At 38.1% G+C, this 21039-nt stretch overlaps 1 protein-coding gene across 1 annotated transcript in view; it reads right to left on the bottom strand.

Annotated features, from left to right (window-relative positions):
• LOC150074910 (glycine receptor subunit alpha-1-like) overlaps window positions 1-21039 on the bottom strand; it is a 188716-nt gene that overhangs the window by 74354 nt on the left and 93323 nt on the right. The window contains exon 3 of the mRNA XM_090389380.1: window positions 10759-10887. Coding sequence (XP_090245506.1) covers window positions 10759-10887 — 129 coding nt within the window. The remainder of the gene's footprint in view (window positions 1-10758; window positions 10888-21039) is intronic.

Raw genomic sequence — 21039 nt, 5'->3', positions numbered from 1 at the left:
AATAGTAGATTAATAATATTCACATCTTATAATATTAAAATAATAACTTTCATATTATACTACATAAAATCGAAAGGCCCGAAAAAAATTAAAAGAGAACTGCTTATAGTCTTCTCGGTACAGTAGACTGTCGAAATAACGGCACCCCAAATAACGGGACATTGAGATCGGATGAAAGAAAAAAGTTCCTCGCGTTATCGACGGGATTCGAACCCGGGCCTTTTCCACATACAGCGTAGATGTCTTGCAGTGCCGAAAAAAGAAAACGTAAAGTCACGGATTACTGTATTTGTTTACGTTCGCCATTTTCAAAGTGAGTTCTGTACTATTATTATTATTAACCATATGATGCAAGGAAGCCTGAGGCTTATGCTGCACCAGCCAAAAAAAATTGAGTTACCCTGAGAGTGAGAGAGAGAGAGAGAATCAGAAGCAGAAGAGAATCACCAAGAAAGAGAAGAATGATGATATCCAGCTCAGGATATCACGGATTATACCGCTGTTTTAAGTTTATTTTAAATTAAAACCCCCTCGCTATGGTTCCTGAAGTTAATAAATGTCATACAGAGAATATATAGGTAAAGAGGCCTGTGCGCTCTGGATTCATTATGGTAAGTTATTATGTAGCACAGAGCGAAACGGAAGACAAAATAAAACAAAATAAATGACAAGTTTAATGTTAAATTCATACTGAAAAGAAAGAACAACATTAAAGCTTAGTGACAAACTTGATATAATCCAAACTATTACATTACGGTCACCCAGAGTGTTAATTCATATACCCGTGTGTATTGTGTCTGTAAATTACGTATGTTTTTTGCTCGGTTTGCCTGTTTTGCTGGACGAAAAACCTTGCTATCTACGCCTGAGACCCACTAACTCAGCCACGGAGTGAAAAAAAGCCTAAAAAAAGTTCCTCGCGTCATTCGAATCCGGGCCTTTTTTTTCCACCCGCTGTGGGGAGTATGGTGACGATAGCACTGCAACACGCGCAGACAGAAGTGTATTAATGGCAGAATATAACATTCCATCGTCAACATGTTTATGTTTTTTTAAGTGCAGTTAATAAAATTGCATTATTAATATTACTCTCTATTTCTTATTTTGCCTCATTATTTCTCCATTAAATACATTAAAAATAAAACTTTCTAGACAACGGAAAAATCGAAATAACGGCACCTTGAATCCCGTAAAGTGCCGTTATTTCGAAAGTCTACTGAATATACAATAGTGCTTTTGTTAAGCAGTATGTATAATAGCTTTTTTTTTTTTTTTCTTTAAATATGGACATGGAACACCCATTGTATGAAAACGAACGGATATTTCAGATAACATATGGTGCACGTTTCTGTGTCAAAACAGACAATATTGTTGCATTGTAATCAGAGGTAGCAACGATAACAAATGAGCAAAAAAAAAAAAAAAAAAAAAATCTGTTTATATGCCCGGACGGTCACATAGGGTCAGAGGAATAAAGATTAGATTCCGCCCGTTTTCCTTGTTTTATCGCTTTTTAGGAGGTTTTCTAATTTTGGACGGTATATATATGTAAATGAATACATAGCTGTAAATTAAAATAACCTGCCACAGCAACTAGCCATCTGTCTTAGTAATATTAAGATTAATGCAACCACGCATACACTTGTTATTTGAATCTGGCCTTGACATATGCACGCAATATTACATTTCAAAAAATTCACCAGTTTCCTCTCTTCGTAAAATTCTTGATAACTGTGCAGCTCAGCAAGGTAGTTGAAACTTATGTAACCTTCTTTTTTTTTTTTTTTTTGTTCTTAAAAGTTATCTGGCTCTTGTATGTGCATCTACATCGGCAAATAATGCCGTATAGAACGTAAAAGAGCAACTGCAGGTGAAATCTTCCAACAAGAAGGCACCATCTGCTATGATGACCTTCAGATATTTCTTAAAAAAAAACCAAAAAAAAGACACTTGGTAAAACAAAACAACATACTAGGTTACATAAGGGCTTTTTCTTACTTATTTTTTATTATTTCCTTTTAAGCAGAATGTTTACAACTGAAAATTGACGCACACTTCATTACAGTTCAAGACAGTCTGACATACACATACGACACACGTTTTCTTCGGTGTCATGGCATCGCTCAACGCTTCCGACGCTCGGCCAGCGACTATATAAAAAACGACGATCGGCCAATATATAAAATTAATATACAATGTACTTTATTCCTTCAGTAACTTTTTTTTTTCCTTTCTACGTTTTAATTGTTTTCGAAGTCCCTTTTTACTTCAGTCTGTGTTCACTGAAGTTGTATTTTATGCTGACTGAAAAATTCGGAATAACTCACAAGGTAGGAAGGGGTGCTTTTCTCCTGAAATCGTTAGGTACAATCCCAAGTAAGAGACTTAATTATCCCTCTAATTATTTAAGAGGCCTTAAGAAAGGATTTGTACCGAACCTCTATAAAAGAGTGGCAGATGGGTAAAAAACCTCTCTAAAAGAGTGGCAGATGTAAAAGAGTGGCCTCTGTACTGTCACGGAGGAATCGACCCTACGATACGGGTCAATAATACAAACAGTCCTCGCATTTACGACACAACTGGTTTCTGAAAATCGCTATATTATGGTGTTTATAGTGTATTATGTCTGTATGCAAATCGATTTACATACAGACACAAAACACAATAAACATCATATAGGCTTCCATATCATAGAAACAGGTGCACCATGACGAAAATTTAAAAAAAAAAAAAATCTCACGAACGCAAACGTAACGATTAAGCTATCGAGAAGACACCACTTATCTACACAGGACCACAGTTTCTGGGAACAATAAAAATGGAAGTAAAAATGTGCTCTGGTCAACAGCTACCAGTTGATCAAAGCACATTTTTACTTCCATTTTTGTTTGTTCAGTTGGTAGGTGAACAAGCGAGAAATTGGATGAGTCTGCTAGCCAAGCAGACTCATCAATTTTTTTCTCAGTTTCTAATTTTGTCTAGCCAAGTTCAATAAGTTTTCCACGCCTATCGAAAGATAAAAATAACAACATATAGCCCGAAAATAAACACTGAATTAACTATGGTAGAACTAGAAATTCTCCTTCTCCTTCAATAACTTCAGATCTCAAACACACAGGAATCCTATGTCTCATGGATTTATGCAAAAAAATACCTTCATTAAGGCTACACAAATGGCTGTCAACTCTTTCTTGAGTTCCTGTTCGAAACAAGGAAAAAACACTACCGAGTAGTTAGTCGTTACTCTCGTGACTCTTCCCCATTAGATGAAATGATCACATTCTGAGGTACACGAAAGCTGATGTTTATCTGATAACTATCCTTGGAGAGAATCCATCGTCTTACCTAGTGTCCCCACGTCAACAGATTGCAGCTCTCCGATGAGCACATCATTAAAACTATCAATTCCAAATTAACATTATAACTAATAAGCTTTCAGGCTGAGCAATAGGCTATAACTTTTATTGGATCTAGTGCAGTTCATCATTATTGCACTTATAGTAGTTAAAGAGCAAACTCAATTCGCTTTATAGCTAACAAAAGCATCAAACCGATATACTTTGATTGTTGGTTACATACCGATCTGGAAGTGACATATTTGCCTCTAATTGATTGGAGTAAATGGGAAGGAAACTCGACATGGGGAGCAAACTTTTTGAATCAACTAGATGACTGTTATTTGTATCAACATGTCAGGGAAAATACTAGAGAAAAGAATATCCTAGACCTCATCATCACCCATGAATCAGATGACATAACAGGGCTGACAGTAGAGGAACCAGTAGGAGGAAGGGATCACGGAGTTCTACGGTGGATGATGATGAGAGTGGTAGCAGTAGTAAAAGGCAAAGGAATGGATTTTAATTTCAGAAAAGGAAATTACGATGCCTTAAGGTACTACATGGCCTCTATTAACTGGGTAGATATCGCACAGAGAACGAATATAATTGAACTGTGGTACGCTTTTAAAACATTAATCACACATGCCTTGAGTGCGTATATACCATTAAAAAAATACTCCACGAGGAGGGTTCCAAGTTGGATGAATAGTGGAGTTGCCACATTACTTGAGCAGAAAAAGGTGGCATGGAAAGGTTACAGAGCAATAAAAAGTACTGAAGCCTAAAACAGCTCCAAGATGATCTGTAATACAGTCACAGAAAAGGTTCGACAGGCAAAGGCAGTTTATGAGAAATCACTAGAAAACAGAGCAAAGAGGGGGGATAAGGAATTCTTATATTCACATATATTAATGCCAAGAAGAGCAGAACAAACCAGATCGCACCTTTACGTAAGGGAAAGGGGATAGTATTAAATACATCACGGCGCCTCCGTAGCCAGGTGGGCAGGAGCAGCAGTGCGTAGCACACGCTTCTTGATTAGACCGGGGTTCGAGCCCGTTAGCCACAAAATATGGAGGATGCGGAAAGGTCAGGGAACTGACCACGGCATATCCCCGGAGCAATATGGCCTTAGTTGCTAATGCTCCTAAAAACCAAATAACAACAAATACATCAGCTGCCGTTGCAGATAAACTCAACAGTTATTTTGCATCGATATTTACAAATGAAAAACCTTTTGTGGCAATAGAAAATTGTGGGAGCGAAGTTGAAAAATATGTAATTAATGATATTGAAATTTCGCAAGATTATTTAATGAAAAAACTTTCGAGCCTACAGGCCAGTAAGGCTCCTGGAGTTGATGGAATATACCCTATAATCTTAAGGGAGGCGGCAAGTGAGTGCATCGAACCATTGAGGCTAATTATGCGAGCATCACTAGCAGTGGCAGATTACCCATTAAGGCAATGAGGCACGTGCCTAGGAGCCCAGGCTTTGGGGGGCCCCCCCAAGCCAAGACTTTTTCCTATAGTGTTCTAAAATAGATTAATGTTTTCAGTAAACATCATCATAAAAATCTTGATTAATTTAAGTGAAAATTTAAGCAAAAAATTCAAAAGTACAAAATTTCATTTATTTGCCACCTAACTTTTATTTATTTTTTATTCTTTTTTTTTTATTATTATTTTTTGGGGAGCCCCCAAATATAATTTGCCTAGGGCCCCCAACTATCCTTAATCCGCCACTGATCACTAGACTCTGGGGAGATTTCGTTGGATTGGAAAAGTGTCAATGTATCTCCCATACATAAGGGTGGCTCTAAGAGTGAAGTGGGAAATTATCGACCTGCCAGTCTGACTTCAGTGGTAGGGAAAATCATGGAGGCAATGATCAAGGGTGGAATTCAGGATCATTTGGATAGAATTGAAATTCTCAGGGATACTCAGCATGGTTTTGTAAAGGGAAAATCATGTTTAACAAATCTGGTTCGCTATTTTGAAAGAGTCACTCACGAGCTGGATTTAGGGAATAATTTCGACATTGTTTATTTAGATTTCAGCAAAGCTTTTGACTCAGTCCCACATGAGCGGTTGCTTTATAAGCTGGAACAGGTTGGAATCACTGGGAAAATCCTTAGATGGATAGCAGGATGGCTTCAGGGCAGGAGGCAGAGGGTTGTGATAAATGGCTATTCCTCTGATTGGGTGGTTGAATGTAAGAAGTGGGGTTCCCCAAGGATCAGTATTAGGAGCACTGTTGTTTTTAATTTTCATAAACGACATTGATGAAGGGATAGAGGGCGTGATGTCTAAATTTGCAGATGATGTTAAAATTGGTAGAGTAGTTAATGATCACTGTCAAGCTGAGCTTCTTCAGAGAGACCTAGATAGACTTCAGGAATGGTCAGAAAAATGGCAGCTATGCTTTAATCCAACAAAGTGTAAGGTATTACAGCTGGGAAACAGTAATCCCAAAATAACTTATTCAATTGGTGGAGTTCAACTAAACACAGTACTGGAGGAAAGAGACTTGGGTGTTACGATACGGTCAGACATGAAATTCTCTGAGCATTGTAAACAGGTTGCAAGGAAGGCCCATGGTGTCCTATTGAACTTTTACAAGTAGAGATGGGGACGTGATAATCCCATTATATAAGGCTTTTGTTAGACCACACTTGGAATACTGTGTTCAAGTATGGAGACCGCACCTAAAGAAAGACATCGAGCTTCTTGAAAGGGTGCAAAGACGGGTAACTCGCCTGGTGAGATCGGCAAAAGGGCGTCCTTATGAAGAAAGACTTCGAATATGTGGGTTGCAGAGTTTGGAAACTAGACACCTTAGAGGAGATTTGATTGAGGTGTTTAAAGCTCTGAGAGGCATCAGTAAAATGAATGAGGACGAAATTTTCAAGATTATAAATGATGCTAGAACTAGGGGACATAAATTCAAGTTACGGATGGGAAATGTTTAGATTGGACTGCAGGAAGTTTTATTTTAGCCAGCGAGTTATGATAGGTTTAATTTCCTTTTCTTTTATTAATTATTATTATTTATATATTTTTTATCATTGTTTTATTCGTTTTTTTTTTTTTTTTTTGGCTGGTGCAGCATAAGCCATAGGCTTTCTTGCACCATGCGGCCATTACTAATACTAATACTATTGTGTGAAAAATATACTGTAACATAATTTTCATTAGACGCTCATTTCAAATATTGTTATTTTTTTTTATAATAGCATGCGCGACTAATATATTAACTAATTTTAATCAGTTCCTTATCACACGCGAAATTTTTATACAACATTCGTTTCAGCTTATTTTTGACACGCAAAGCAGAAAAAGTTCGCCACCGCTGACGTAACTCTAGCGGCAGCACCTGTTAAAACAACTGGTACAGGATTCATAGCATGGGATATTTAGCACTTCAGATAAATAGACTTGCCTTTATATTAAACTTCATGTCCAAAGACGTGTGTTTCCTGGACAGTATAATCCGTAAATGGAACAAACGAAACTAATTCATGGAGACTGTGATGTCTGCCAGAAGAATCAACAACCCTACAAAGTTGGATCTGACTTTTTTTTTTTTTTTTTTTTTTGCGTGACTAATACTGCAAGAGTTGCAATGATCGCATTTTTATGCGATTAAAGAATAATGAATGATATGGGCTGTTATTTTACATCTCTACTCAAAGTCCATATCCTGTCTAAAAGCCTACAATTTATGAATTTTAGCAACCACTCTGAACGTTACATCATCCTACAATATCATTAAACTATAAACAAGTCTATATCATGACGGATGCACGTACCCATCGTGGTAAAATTGAAAGAGTTAATATTTAATTGGGGCACTGTGACATTTTATCGTAATGACTGTAGGTAAAGAGGGCATATTTATGAGAATTACAGTAGCTGAATCTTATCTACACTCATTAGCTTCATTATATGGCATGCCATAAATCTTTCAGTGTATGATGGTAGCCCAGTAACAACTGGGCAGATTATAAGAGCTGCATGTGGAACAATAATCAAGTGATGACCTAAATTTTTTTTCTCGTATTTTATATTGAACTTGTATATGAATCTTATTAAAGTTATGCCTTTAACAGTGTCGGACAATCACACTAATTTAATAAATAAAATAAAATAGTAAATTGGCAGCATAAGAGAGCCGATTCCCAGAATTTTAACCCTCTGACGGTCACCACCGGATAAAGCATGCCAGATTCTTTTTTTTTTTTTTTTTTGGTAATTTTAAACAAAATCGATACGAGTGACATCAATACCAATTTATGAATTCCTTAATTATTATTTTTTAAATTGAAAATAAAATACTTACAATCATTTATATTTCTTATAACCATAATGGAATTCTTCAGATAACAGTCTGATTTTTTATTTATTTATTTTTTAATTCTGACACCATTTACAATTTGCATTTGACTGGTCTGCGAGGAATTGTTGCATACAATTGTATATAACAAAGCATAACCGGAAAACGATTCTTGTTTAAACTACTCAACCTTGAGGATAAGCTCAAAATAAAACGTGTCTATACATACACTTCCTGATATGGAAAATGGTTCTGTTTCCGTTCTGTATAATTTCACCATCTGTAAACATCTCATATTTCATATATCCACACTTCTTAACAACGTTTAATTTTTCCCATTAATCCCCTCACCTCCTCATATTTTATAGCATAGGTTTACACAGTTACATTATATGCATCAATTCAGCACATTAAACAGATAAATATTTAGTTGCATCTGTGTAATAAAGTACATATGCAAGAAATACAGTATATATATATATATATATATATATATATACTGTATTTCTTGCATATGTACTTTATTACACAGATGCAACTAAATATTTATCTATGCAACTAAATATTATTATATAGTTATATTATATAATATGGCTATATTAATACTATAATTAGTACAAAATTTAGCAATGATACGCACACGAAAAAAAAAAAAAAAAAAAGAAAAGAAAAGAACTTCCAGTGTTGATAATATTAAAGAGAATTGTAGCTAGTATTTAGAAGAATATTCAAAAGAAAAGTTTCAGGAATATTTTCAGCAGTGGTAGCATCGTTGGTTAACGCGTAGTTTCAGAAGATAGTGTACTTTAAACAAGAGAAAGCGCACTGATGCTTTGTTGGTAACCAACAAAGGTATATTTAAAAACCATACTACCATAATTCAGCCTAGTTGTGAAATTAGGCTGCTTTATGGTAGCATCTTCTTCCAGTCACGTAGTTTCTTGAGGAGCTGTTGTGGCCACCAACAAATTCCTCCAACTGCATCGATCTTGTGCACTACGAGCGGCATCGCAAACTGTCATGCCCAGAAGTTCACTGATTCCCATACTTCCATCTAGTTGCTGATCTTCCTCTGCTCCTCTTCCCCTCGATTTTCCTTCCATTATATTCTTCAACAGAAAGTTTCCCTTCTTGCTACGTGTCCAAAAAATTTGAGTTTTCTTCTCTATTGATGCTATGAAGAAGAATCTTAGGTCTGCCAATGTTATTCAATACTCACACATTTGTTCTTCGATCAAGGTAAGAAACACGCAGTATCCTCCTGTAACACCACATTTCAAATGCCTTTTCAGATTCCATCACATCCATAAGTGGCAACCGGAAAAATTAACGAATCAGTAACGAATCAGTAATTCTCAGTTTCGTATTTAGGGGCAGATCTCTCCATAATTTCGTCAGATCAGTGACCAACGTTTTAGCAATTGCCTGTCGTCTCTTTACATCATTTGAATAGTCACCATTTTTATTTATTCTTGACCCTAAGTAATCAAATTCATCAACTTCTTCGATATGGTACTCGTGTATGGTACAACCTTTAATAGGTTGTGTAGCTTATAATTTGGGAGAAGGCAACTGAGGCCATTGGGCATCGGTGAATATCATGTTGTAAACAGTCCATCCGTATAAACGAAATAGACGGCATTCTAGGGAGTCAAATCAGAGCAAAAAAATTTAATTAAAATTAAAATAAAAAAGACAAGTCAAATAAACAAATAGGTTACTCGTATTATTTAAATTCCCGTGTATGTACGGAGGGAATATGAATTTTAATTCACTTCTCTACGTTTCTCAGAATTTATTACCATGCCAAATCTTTTATTTTGCAGAATTCCAAAAAATTAACAAAAAAAAATCGTTTATAAAATTGAATTTTTGTTTTTATTTGTGACGCAGGATCAAGGTGATCCTCGTCGTAATTCTGACAAGCAATAGCTGACTCAGCCGCTCAGCAAAATGTTTCCTAGTTTACCAAAAACCTCAGCCTACATCTGCTTTTAGTGTGGGGGAAGCAGATTGCATGGTTCATCTAGGACAGTGGTTCTAGAGCCGCCCCTGTTTCAGCGGCATATTATCCTAAGATGCGGTGGTGCTGTAATTTTTAGCTCATAATACTGTACTCGTATTGTACATTCATGCAATAAAACATGTATGGGTAGAGTTGGGTTGGGGCGTTTTGAATTAGTGCTGAAAGGAACTCAGGCTGATGAGTCAAGTGTGTTATGTTATTAACTTGCGTGTATTCTAAGACTGGTTTGTGTCTTTGTGGGATTGACAAATTCAAGAAATCCCTGCATGTGTTTCAGACACCGGCTATATCAGCATAGCATGAACAGGTCTCGATAGTTACTCACTTTTGTTACATTAAAACTGCAAGTAAAATGGACAATATTATAATATTAATCATGCAAGTTAAAAAATAATAAAATAAAACGAAGACAAAGTTCTAGTACTTTTATACTGCAAACAACTTCCTAACTTAATTTACGTGGTCTGATTAACTAAATAACCCTTTCATGCCAAGTGCACAAGCTACAACACGTTACGCTTGTGAGGTGTTGCCACTACTTTCTTCCTTCGCGGTATCGCTGGATACAGCCACCGTTCTCCCCACACCGGGTCAATCCAGTCAATGAAGAGCGGAATTTTTATGAGCTTTTTTTTTCACAACGTGGCCCAAAGTGGCAAAGTTAGTCCGTCTCAAGCGAGGGTTGCATCCCCCGCTTGAGACGCCCCCGCCCCCGTCCAGAAACACTGATTTTTCATCCAGCAAATAAATAAATCAATCGCAGAATACACCCAATTTACAGACACAATATATCGACGCCTAATAGCTCTAGTTGCTTTTGTGCTTAACACACACCCACACCACCATCTACAATCACGTATTATTAAATACTCCTAAACATAAAGCAAAATTAGATAACACAAAAGAAGGCAATTAAATTAACCAGCGAGAGCCGATACAACTGCAGCAACTGTAGTTGTATCGTAGTGCAATTGCAGCCAGGAATAATGCAAGAAAACTATACCCATTTACAAATCCAAAAGCAAATACTAATACACACTATAAGATGAATAATACCAAATAAGATTTTTTGGAGAAGCTACAACAACCACTTCCTCGGGAGGCATCTGTAAATTCCCAAATGGTTGTATTTCTGTCATGGCCTGCTTGTTAAAAGCGAACCGACCATGAATGTCCCTACAGAATCTAAAATGAGAAATTAACTAAAAAGTGCGTGCTTGAATATGGCTGACAGCCTCTAAAAATTGGTTTCGGTTGACAATGAAATTCACAGTTGGTATTTCAGTTTGAGTTGTTTCGACTTTCAGAGGATTTCAGAGGTTAATTTTCTCAGTTTACAGTTTTTCAGTTTACATAAACCTCCCAGAAAAACCAAATTGGCTAGAAGAAATGGAGAATATAAAGGGATAACAATGATCGTTATCATGTTAAGAATTATAATTAAACGTGCATTACAGATTAAAAAAACCTCTTCTGTAAATTACAAATGGTATGAGTGTTGTCATTTGTGTACCTCAATAAAAGTCTTTCCGCAATGACAGGGTACTAAATGTATACTGCTAATGCATCAAATATATTGCCTTATGATTACGTAAATATTATGTCATGTCACATATTTCATGTCGAAGAATTTGCAGACAGGATAAAATACACTTTTAACTTTAATAACTTGAAAAAAGTAAAATATAAACACGAAAACTGCATCGGAGTAACTTTCTCAAAAGTATCTCAGCTGGTTCAGTATAAATGAAAAGTAAAACTTTATCCACAGAAATGCTGAACTTCTCAATTCTGAAGAGAGAAAGAAAGAGGGGAGGTTCAAAACGCTTTGAGCGTAGCTGGTTGGCTAGTAGAACAATTATTACGAAAAATTAAATTTAAGGAAATAATTGCACAATAACACAAAACAGGAGAAAAAGTCCTACGTTTCATAGGATATTCTTCTTCAGAATCACTGCGTTAAAGAAAAAAAAAAAAAAACATTGAAAAGGACAGACACAATGACAAAAACAGTGTGAAATGGACGAGGGGATGACAATTATCGTTGAGATTGCAGTCCTCATTCTGAATTACGAAATGGTCGTTGACAAAATGCTCCGATGACTGCCCGCTGTCTGTTGCAAGCTGATATTGTTAGAGGAATGCAAACAAGCCTTGCTTCAATTTTCTGGATCTGTAAAAAAATTATAATATCTCAACAGATCTAGTCAAGTTTATCATAGTATCGACAGGATATAGAATATTACATACGAGATCACTCATATTATTATGTGATTATGTGAGAAGATAACAGAGGCTGGGGAATGCTGTTGGATGACTTCATTCAGAGTTCTTCACGGAGCTCACTAAATATCATGACTTCAATACCGCAGTCATCACAATGATCTTGCCATTCTGTCTCCTTTGAAATGAATTTTTATACCCCCTCCTTATGTTTCAAAGGAATATTCTATGAAAGGGTAACAATGTGTAGTATTTCCTACAAATTTACTTTTTAAAGAAAACAGCCAACTAACTAACTACCAGGGAAAATCAAATGAAAACAGGATTTCGGTTGTTTTAAGTTTAGATTAAGTTCCGTCACAGATGCACAGTTAGGAATTGGTACCAGTGCTTTTACTGAACAGGTCAAGTTGTATGCACAAGGTGTGTGTTCATACAACTTGACCTGTAGAGCCAATATAGCATCCATAGCGATGAGGGCGTTCACTATGCGGTATTATTCATTTTCTTAGAGCAGAGGGCTATCATTTAACGGAAATTCATCAGCTTATGAAAAAGGTGTACTTCATACGAATGGGAATATAATGAGTATATTAATGGGAAAATCTTTATTATGAAAAAAAGAAGAAAAAAAAAGCTCTAGAAGGTGACCCTTGCCCAAGACAAGCTCACACAGGGCTGGATATCAGTCTTGAGTCTCCCTATACCACAGATGCCAACTTTGAGAGATCGGTAATTGTAAGCTGGAAGAAAATAAGAGATATTTGGGCGAAAGCAGGAGGGGAAAAAAGATGATATTTTGACAAAAACAGCAGCTTTTTCATAAAAAGCAGTTCTTCGCAAACAACAGGAGGACAGCAGGAGACTTTTAGAAAAAAAAGCAGCAGACTAAAGTCTACACTGCACTAGAAATTAAAATTCATTGACAAAATGTACATTTTATATTAAAATACAGAAGCAGTATTGTTTACCAGCACATTATGCTTTCAACCATTAGCTTACCCAGGATTTTTTCTCTTTGTGAATTTCTGCTGGATTGTCATTTAGGCATCAACTCATTGTGATTTCTTCAAGAAAGATACTGTCTACTTTACCCTCTTCAGAGATATTGAATCAAGGTTTTGTTTATAACAGTGGAAATGTTGTTTAGACTTGGCTAGCAAGAGCATCTCCAAAGCTACACTAGAAAGAGATCTGAATTCAGTTTTTTTTTTTTTTTTTTCACCTAGCTAATTATTCCTGCATATGATGAACTGTTAAAATGCTAAGCATTACTTGGGTTATAAATGGTACAAGTGATGCGACAAAACATCTATTGTTTCATCTATTTCTTTATGTTCAACAACACCAAGAAGTACTGGCCCACAACAAGCTTGGCCATAAAAAAATTCAAATTTGAAAATAATGCACTGCCAATTGATGAAATTTGTCCTACCTCGGCATTTACAAGAACTCATTTTTTAATGGGAACTTGGGTATCATATAGCCACAAGCAGCAATAAACTACTTGCTCACTGATCAAAAAACAAAATCTTCTCCTTTTTTTTAGACTCTCCACGACATTGGTAGTAGAAATGCTTATAACTCATCATTCTGGTTCAATCTGTTTTGGTAATTAATTTCCAAAATAAAAGTGGAATATTTAAAAACTGTTAGTATAACATACTGTATTTGCACATAACGTTCTTCAACGAATCTAGAAATAATGATCTCAGTACAATGATGTGAGATGCGTTGGATTGAAGAGCTATGCGAATTTTCAAACGTGGGCATGGTATTTAAAAAAAAACAAAAAAACAAGCAAATTGCTTTTTCACGCCAGAAGAGAGGAACACATACTTTCCGCAAGAATGAGGATAACATGCTTAGAGTATCGGCTTGCTTGGCCTGTTTAAGATTGCTTTCACCAGAAGTGTGACTCAGAAGTTCTTTTTCTTGGTGAGATCATTAATTAGTATTTTTTTAAACACTCTGTAAGATTTGGACGTGAGTCAATGCCACTCACTACTATCACTTGTTGTACTTTTCATTTGATAATCTGGGGAGTATCCATAGGACTTATTTCATCACTTCTAACAACTATACTTGTCAGAGGTTGCCACTGTTCTATCAGCCTACTTAAACATTTTCTAAAAGACAAAAAACCTGTATATTCACGCTCATTTTTTTTTATTATTTTATTATTATTATTTTTTTAACTTCAGTGGCATGCATCAGTTGAATTAGTTTAAATCAATCTTTTCTTTAGGGACTTCTAGATAGTAGTAAAAAAAGGAAAAAAAAGTGGCTTTATTAGGGCCACTCGAGGGCTAATTCATCTGCCCGTGCACATCACTATGCCCATAAATTACGTGTTCACTGGTCGATTTTCCTGATTTTCTGGACAAAAAAACAGAATTTCCGGGGGACAACCTGGCTATTGGCTATCACTAACTCAGCCACGGAGTAAAAAATCCCATAAAATTCTTCGCGGCACTGACAGGATTCGAACTTGGGCCTTTTCCACCCGGTTAGGAAGAATAGTGATTATAACTGCTGTGCTATTCAAGCGGTTTAATGTCCACAAAATATCACCCACTTTCACAGGAAAGCATGCAACCTTCCTTTTCAGCACAAAAATTAATGGGATGACAAAGACAGTCCATTACCACCAAGTGCTCAATCACCTCTTTTAATATTCTTGCTATTCCACGATTTTAGATCTACCATAATAGGAACATTATCAAGACTAAATACCACAGTGTTTTAAAGGAATCCTATATGCCTTCAGGTTGTTCGGAAGATGTCCAATGTTGTACCTGTAGAGTATCCTTCCAATGCTGGCACTAAGAGCATTTCGATTTCACAATATTTTTTACGAAAGGTCATCACGTGCGATGTGCTTGTAATTACTGATTACTACCATCTGTAGCAATCGAAAATGGTATATTTTTCAGAGTCACCACTACACCTCCTCTCCCTCTCTGTGCAATTTCACTAACAATGCTTGCTGTTTTTGTTCTTCCACAACCGTATTTTTTTTTTTTTTTTTTTTTGTTATTTCACTATCGGGAAACGCATTTTTGAAAAACCCGCGCCTTGCATGATTAATGCAACTCACAGAAAGATTCTCTCTATATACATTAATACATTAGTTCCTCCTAGTGATATTTATTCGAGCCAATGGGAGAAGAGGGCGCGACAATTACGTCACTACAAATGCACAAGTAAATAAATACATTGTTGTCTTTCATTGAAAGACAACTGCCTCTATAACGTGCAACAATTAAAAATCCAAACAAACCACCAGAACAGCCATCTTCCTACAGACCGATCACACTACTCACAGTACTAAGTAAACTTTTTGAACGGCTACTGTTATCCAGAATAAATCACCACTACCAACAGGCAAACCTACCCTCACCAAACCAGTACGGATTCAAACCAGGTCGATCCACAGTTGATGCACTCCAAAGCGTAATTGCCCAAGCACAAGAATCTGAGAAAAAATACGTGCTAGCTATCTCAATTGATTTTGCCGGAGCGTTCGACACCCTATGGTGGCCGAGCGTCCTGGGCCGGCTCCGGGAGGCAGAGGTTCCTGGCAACCTCTTCAATGTGCTTAAAAGCTATCTCACCGACAGAGCAATCAAGATAAAAGCTCCCTACAAAGAAATAGAAAGAAAAATATACAGAGGGTGCCCACAGGGGAGAGTACTTGGACCAAAAATGTGGAACCTCCTGATGGACCAATCGCTAAACAAGGATCTGGAAGGGGTCCGCTCACAAGCCTTCGCGGACGACCTCATCCTAACAATAGGAGCTAACTCCAGGGCACAACTGGAAATACTGGCAAACTGCGCTATGCAAATTCTCCAAGACTGGGCTACACACCATTTACTACAAATCTCACCGACGAAGACAAATTCCATACTCTTGAAGGGAACACTGAACATCCACAGACCACCCCAAATTAAAATTGGCACTAGAACAATAAGGCTCGGTACAGAGCTCAAATACCTGGGCGTCATCTTGGATACCCGCTTATCCTTCAAACCGCACCTAAACTACGTAACAAGAAAAATAAGAAACTGCACTGCCTTAATAAACAGAATTGCCCGAAGAGACTGGGGATTGAAACAGAGAATGATAATGTTTTATTATAAAGCAGCCTTCTTATCAATCACGACATATGCAGCTGGTGCCTGGTACAAAAAGGCCAGCACAGCTTCAATCCTAAGACTACTTGATTCCATACATAGAATCATGCTACTCACTGCTACTCGCGCCTGCAGCACAGTGAGCACAAACACGCTCTGCAAGTCATCGCAGGAACCCCCCCTTAGACCTAGAGGTGGTGAGGAGAGGCATCCTCCACGAGCTGGCTAAAGGCAATGCTTGTACACACCTTGACTTCAACGGAGATCCAGGAAATAACCGCACTGCGGAAAAAAGAAGACTCCAGACCCACTTGCTGCAGGCGTGGCAGGTAACAAAGAAATTCTTTCCAAATATAGATAGGTTCCAACCTAAATTATCAACCTGGTACGCACCTGGTCTGTTTGTGACGTACCTACTCACAGGACATGGTGCCTTAAACGCCAAACTAACAACTCTGGGAATAATTGAAAATCCAAATTGCACTTGTGGCGCCCATAAACTCAGTCGCACCTAATGTATGACTGCCACCAATACGACGACATCCGCTACCAGCTGGTGACAAAACTACAACATTCACCCAAGGACCAGGAGCCATTCATCCTGGACGATAAAGAACCATGGTATTTGCAGTAAAAGAAGGTCTGAGTACAGTGGGTTCCCAAAATATCTCAACAATGAACATCTGCGAATGGACTGTGTAAAACATCATAAAGGAAATCATTTTGCTACATGTCAATGAGTAAATACATAGCACGCTATTGTCCTCAACTAGAAAGTGAGTAAACCACTTGCACAAGTTCAGGCTTCTCCACGAAGCCTGAACGTGTTTCATGCAAATTTGTCGATCTTTGGAAGACAAAAATGATCTACATGACATCGATTCCACATATACGATGAAGTGAAGGAAGCCGTCAAACAACGGGACCAAGAGCAACGAAAAGACATATAAACAGGGTACAAAAAAATCAATGTACAGATGGACAAGAGCCTAAATTGTGATTAAATAAAAAAAAAAAAAAAAAAAAAACAAGAGCACCAGTTATTGGAACTGTTGGAAACAGTTGGTTTTTCAGACTCCTCTTTCCGACAGAAATCCCGGACTTCTACGGGTCCATTTCACTTCTCAATTAAAAAAAATTGCATCAGCGCGCCTACACGGATACGACGTAGCCGAGTGGTCAGGGGCGAGAGTGCAGTGGCACGTGCTCTTTGAGTGGATAATATATCATATATATTATCGTAAGTTCAACAATATGATAATCACACACAAATCGTGGGATCCTACTTAGTAACGGGTGCCCACCTTTCGCACGGATAAGGGCAGTCACACGGAAAGACATTGGGTCCACTAGTTCACGAAAGCGTTTCAATGTATTTACATCCATGCTTGCTAAACCACTGTCCATAATTCAGTGAGTGGCGGATCCAAATGCTCTTCGAACCATGTTCTAGTCACTACGGCTCTGTGGGAAAGCGCATTGTTCTGTTGGAAGAGTCCATTGCCCTGTGGATGCACGATGACCATGAAGGGATGCAGATGGTCTGCAAGGATGGACACGTAACCTGGACCGTTCAGAGATGCGTGTAGACGTACCAGAGGTCCCAACGTGTGCCAGCTGAACACGCCCCAGACCATTACCGACTGTCCTTATTGACATGACGGGTGCACAGCTTCTCCCGGTTTCCGCCAGATACGCACCCTCCCGTCCGCTCTAAATAACTGGAAACGAGACTCATCGGACCAGGAGACCCGTCGCCAATCATCCATGGTACAGTGCCGATGTTCTTTCGCTCAGTTGAGGCGTATAGTCCTGTGTCGTGGTTTTTTTATGAACACCCTAAACACGAGAAACACGAGAGGTATTAGAATCTATAGTACTTAGTACCGGGCTTGGGTTGGAGGTTGAAAGACGGAAGATATATGTTGACATTACACTTGAACTTCTGCAGACTGTAATTTTCAAGAAATACGTATGAGGGTTGTTCCAGAAAGTGGCACGTGAATGAATAAACGAGGAAGATGAAAAGTTGGTTCTGTGAGTTTGAAGTTAGACAGTTGCGGCACGTGTTCGGACTGTTTTGAAAGAGAGAGCAGGAATTATAGAAGCCAATTCAGAAGAACAGTGCCCGTGGAAGTATCTGTAGAAAAGGCATGCAGCAGAAACAGTACGTCTATGAGAAAGCGAGTGGAGAGACTCTGTTAGAGATAAGTCATTAATTAACCTAACTGCTCTCTTCTTAATGGAATCTCGAAGCCTGAGAGAGAGAGGTTTTGGGAGCATCGCCCCAGATATGGGAACAATATTCCATGGTAAAACGGATTTGTGATTTGTACAGAGTGAACAGCTGTTTAGAAGAAAAGTATCACCAAGAGCGAAAGAGAAACCAAGTTTTTTAGATGCAGAGGAAGCAATATTCGTAATATGCTTGTGCCAAGAGAGATTAGAAGTCAGGATAATCCCCAAAAGAGATATATCATTTTGTCTAGAAATCGGAGTGGCACCAAAGATAAGCATAGGAGCAGAAGAATCTTTTTGAGAGATATAAGACAAGATTGAGTTTGAAAAGGATTGAAATCAACTAAGTTGTCATTGCCTCACTGGAGAATTACTTGGAGATCGGCATTTAAGGAATTGGTAGCAGATATTCAAAACATTGAAGCTGATTGAGCAGGACAAAATTTTTCAAAATGGAAAGTGGAATGCAATGTGCTATCATCGGCAAAACTATGGATAGGATTTCCAGTCAATGGAAGAAGGTCATTAATATACCAGGGGAAAAGAGTGGGGGGAAAGAACTGAACCTTGGGGGACACCAGCATTAGTGGGGAAGTTAGAAGACAGAGAGCCATCTATGATCATCCTCAATGAGCGATCATAGAGAAAACTGGATAACCAATTACAAAAACTGGAATAGTTCCTTCAATTTGGAAAACCTACCATGTTAAGCCCATTCCAAAGATCAAGAAACCCAAATCTCCTAAAGACCTGCGACCAATATCCATCAGTTGTTCTTTACTTAAAATTTTTTAAAAAGTAATTCAGCCAACAATTGCCCAGCATTGCTGTGCACACAGGCCCGAGTACCTGCATACCGTTCTACAAAGGAGATCGACAACTACCAATCTTCTTGATACCCTCTTCAGAATTCAGCGCACCCTTAACAACAAATCACATATTGATATCATATTCCTCGATATAAAATCGGCTTATGACAGAATACACCTCCCAGCTCTTTTTACCATTCTGAAACACTACTTTGGCCTGGCAGATACCTTACTTCAAATTTTGAAGTCTATTTTACTTCCTAGACATCTGTCTGTGACCCACAATAACTTTCAAGTAACTATTGACGTTTCCAGCCAAACGTCTCAAGAGGCATCACACAAGGAAGCGTACTGTCAGCTATCCTGTTTGCAGCAGTTTTGGAGCCTTTCCTTGCTCAGAATCCGAACTTTGTCTCTTATGCCGACGATCTGAAGTTCTACATGAGCTCAGATCATAACCATCAGATTCATGATATCAAACAACAAGCTTCTAGGCAGATATTGAGCTTGGAAAGTTATCTTGCCACAATTGGGCTGCATCTGAGCCCTTCCAAATGAACACAATTGACGATAACCAAGAAGAAAGTCAAAAATGATATCCAAATCTTTGTTAGTGGGGAACCGGTGCAAAAGGTGACCTCTCATACTGATCTTGGTCTCATCTGGGATGTTGGGCTCACATTTCAGCCTCACTTTTCCAGGATGAGGCAGAAGACGTACGCTGCTCTTTGGACAGTGCGTCAAGAGCTCGTTGGTGTGCATCAGCCAGCGCTGCTTGTTCGACATATCCTGAGGTGTATTACGCCGATTCCTCTCTATGCTTCAGAAATTTGCTCATCTGCCCCTGCCTCCTACCTTCAGAAGTATCTCAGTTTAGAGTATTGGTTGCTTAGATGGATGAACAGGGTGGTAGGCCACCCCCTAACTATCTACAGATCTATCCTACAAGCAAATCTTGGCACCACTCCCCGGAGACATATCATCATGACAAAAAATGTCCTCACGCTTGCACGGCTTATAACGAGGCGAATTGATGCTCCATCGGTATCCACATTAATCTCTGGCACTAGGAAGGCAAGAGGGGAGCACCCCGACTCCTGTCTTCCTCTGCGTCTTACGCTGTCAAGCATTGATTCCCTGAGGAACATATTTCCAGCCAATTGTCTTCGGATCTTCAATAAATTTAGGATCCACCCTGATAGGTTCTGTGAAGACAACCCCTACAGGAAGGAAATCCTCAAGAACTGCTACCAGATAATGAACTTATAATACTCACCTGCTCCTGGACATGACAGACTTTTTTTTTTTTTTTAACTTGCCTATTTTTATATGACAAAGACTTTTGTATTCATGAAATCATATATTTTGTATATTACTGTATATTTTGTATATTATTGTATATTTAATTCTATAAAAGTCTCGGGTCGAGCACGCATGTACTCTTGTTTATTGTACACTGTGTTCCTCACACCTTAGTCTGTAAATATTCACACCCTACTGGCACAGAGCCGTACGGGGGTAACCCAAGGTTTCTTGGGAAATAAACTGATTTTAATAATAATAATAATAAAAAAAACAGTTGGGAAACCATAAGATGGAAGCTTGTTTAGAAGACCTTTATGCCAAACACGATCGAAAGCCTTTGAGATAACAAGAGCAACTGCTTGTGTTTCACCACACTTTTCCATTGAATTTTTCCATTAATGGGTAACATAAGCCACAATATCACCAGTGGAACGCCACTGCCGGAATCCATACTGGCCATCTTTGATCAGACGGAAGGTTTCTAGGTAGTTTAAGACTTGGCGGTTAATTGATTTCTCCATTACTTTAGAAAGAGTAGAAGTAATTGCAATGGGACGATAATTGGATGGGAGGGACTTGTCATCCTTTTTAGGAACTGGGTGGATATGAGCAAATTTCCAAGC

Source organism: Mastigoproctus giganteus, unplaced genomic scaffold (genome assembly GCF_048544385.1).
Source record: "Mastigoproctus giganteus isolate SK-2022 unplaced genomic scaffold, ASM4854438v1 scaffold_15, whole genome shotgun sequence".
In the NCBI taxonomy this organism is placed as follows: Eukaryota; Metazoa; Arthropoda; class Arachnida; order Uropygi; family Thelyphonidae; genus Mastigoproctus; species Mastigoproctus giganteus.
The sequence above is the reverse complement of the archived record's forward strand: the minus strand, read 5'-3'. Positions and strand labels throughout refer to the sequence as shown.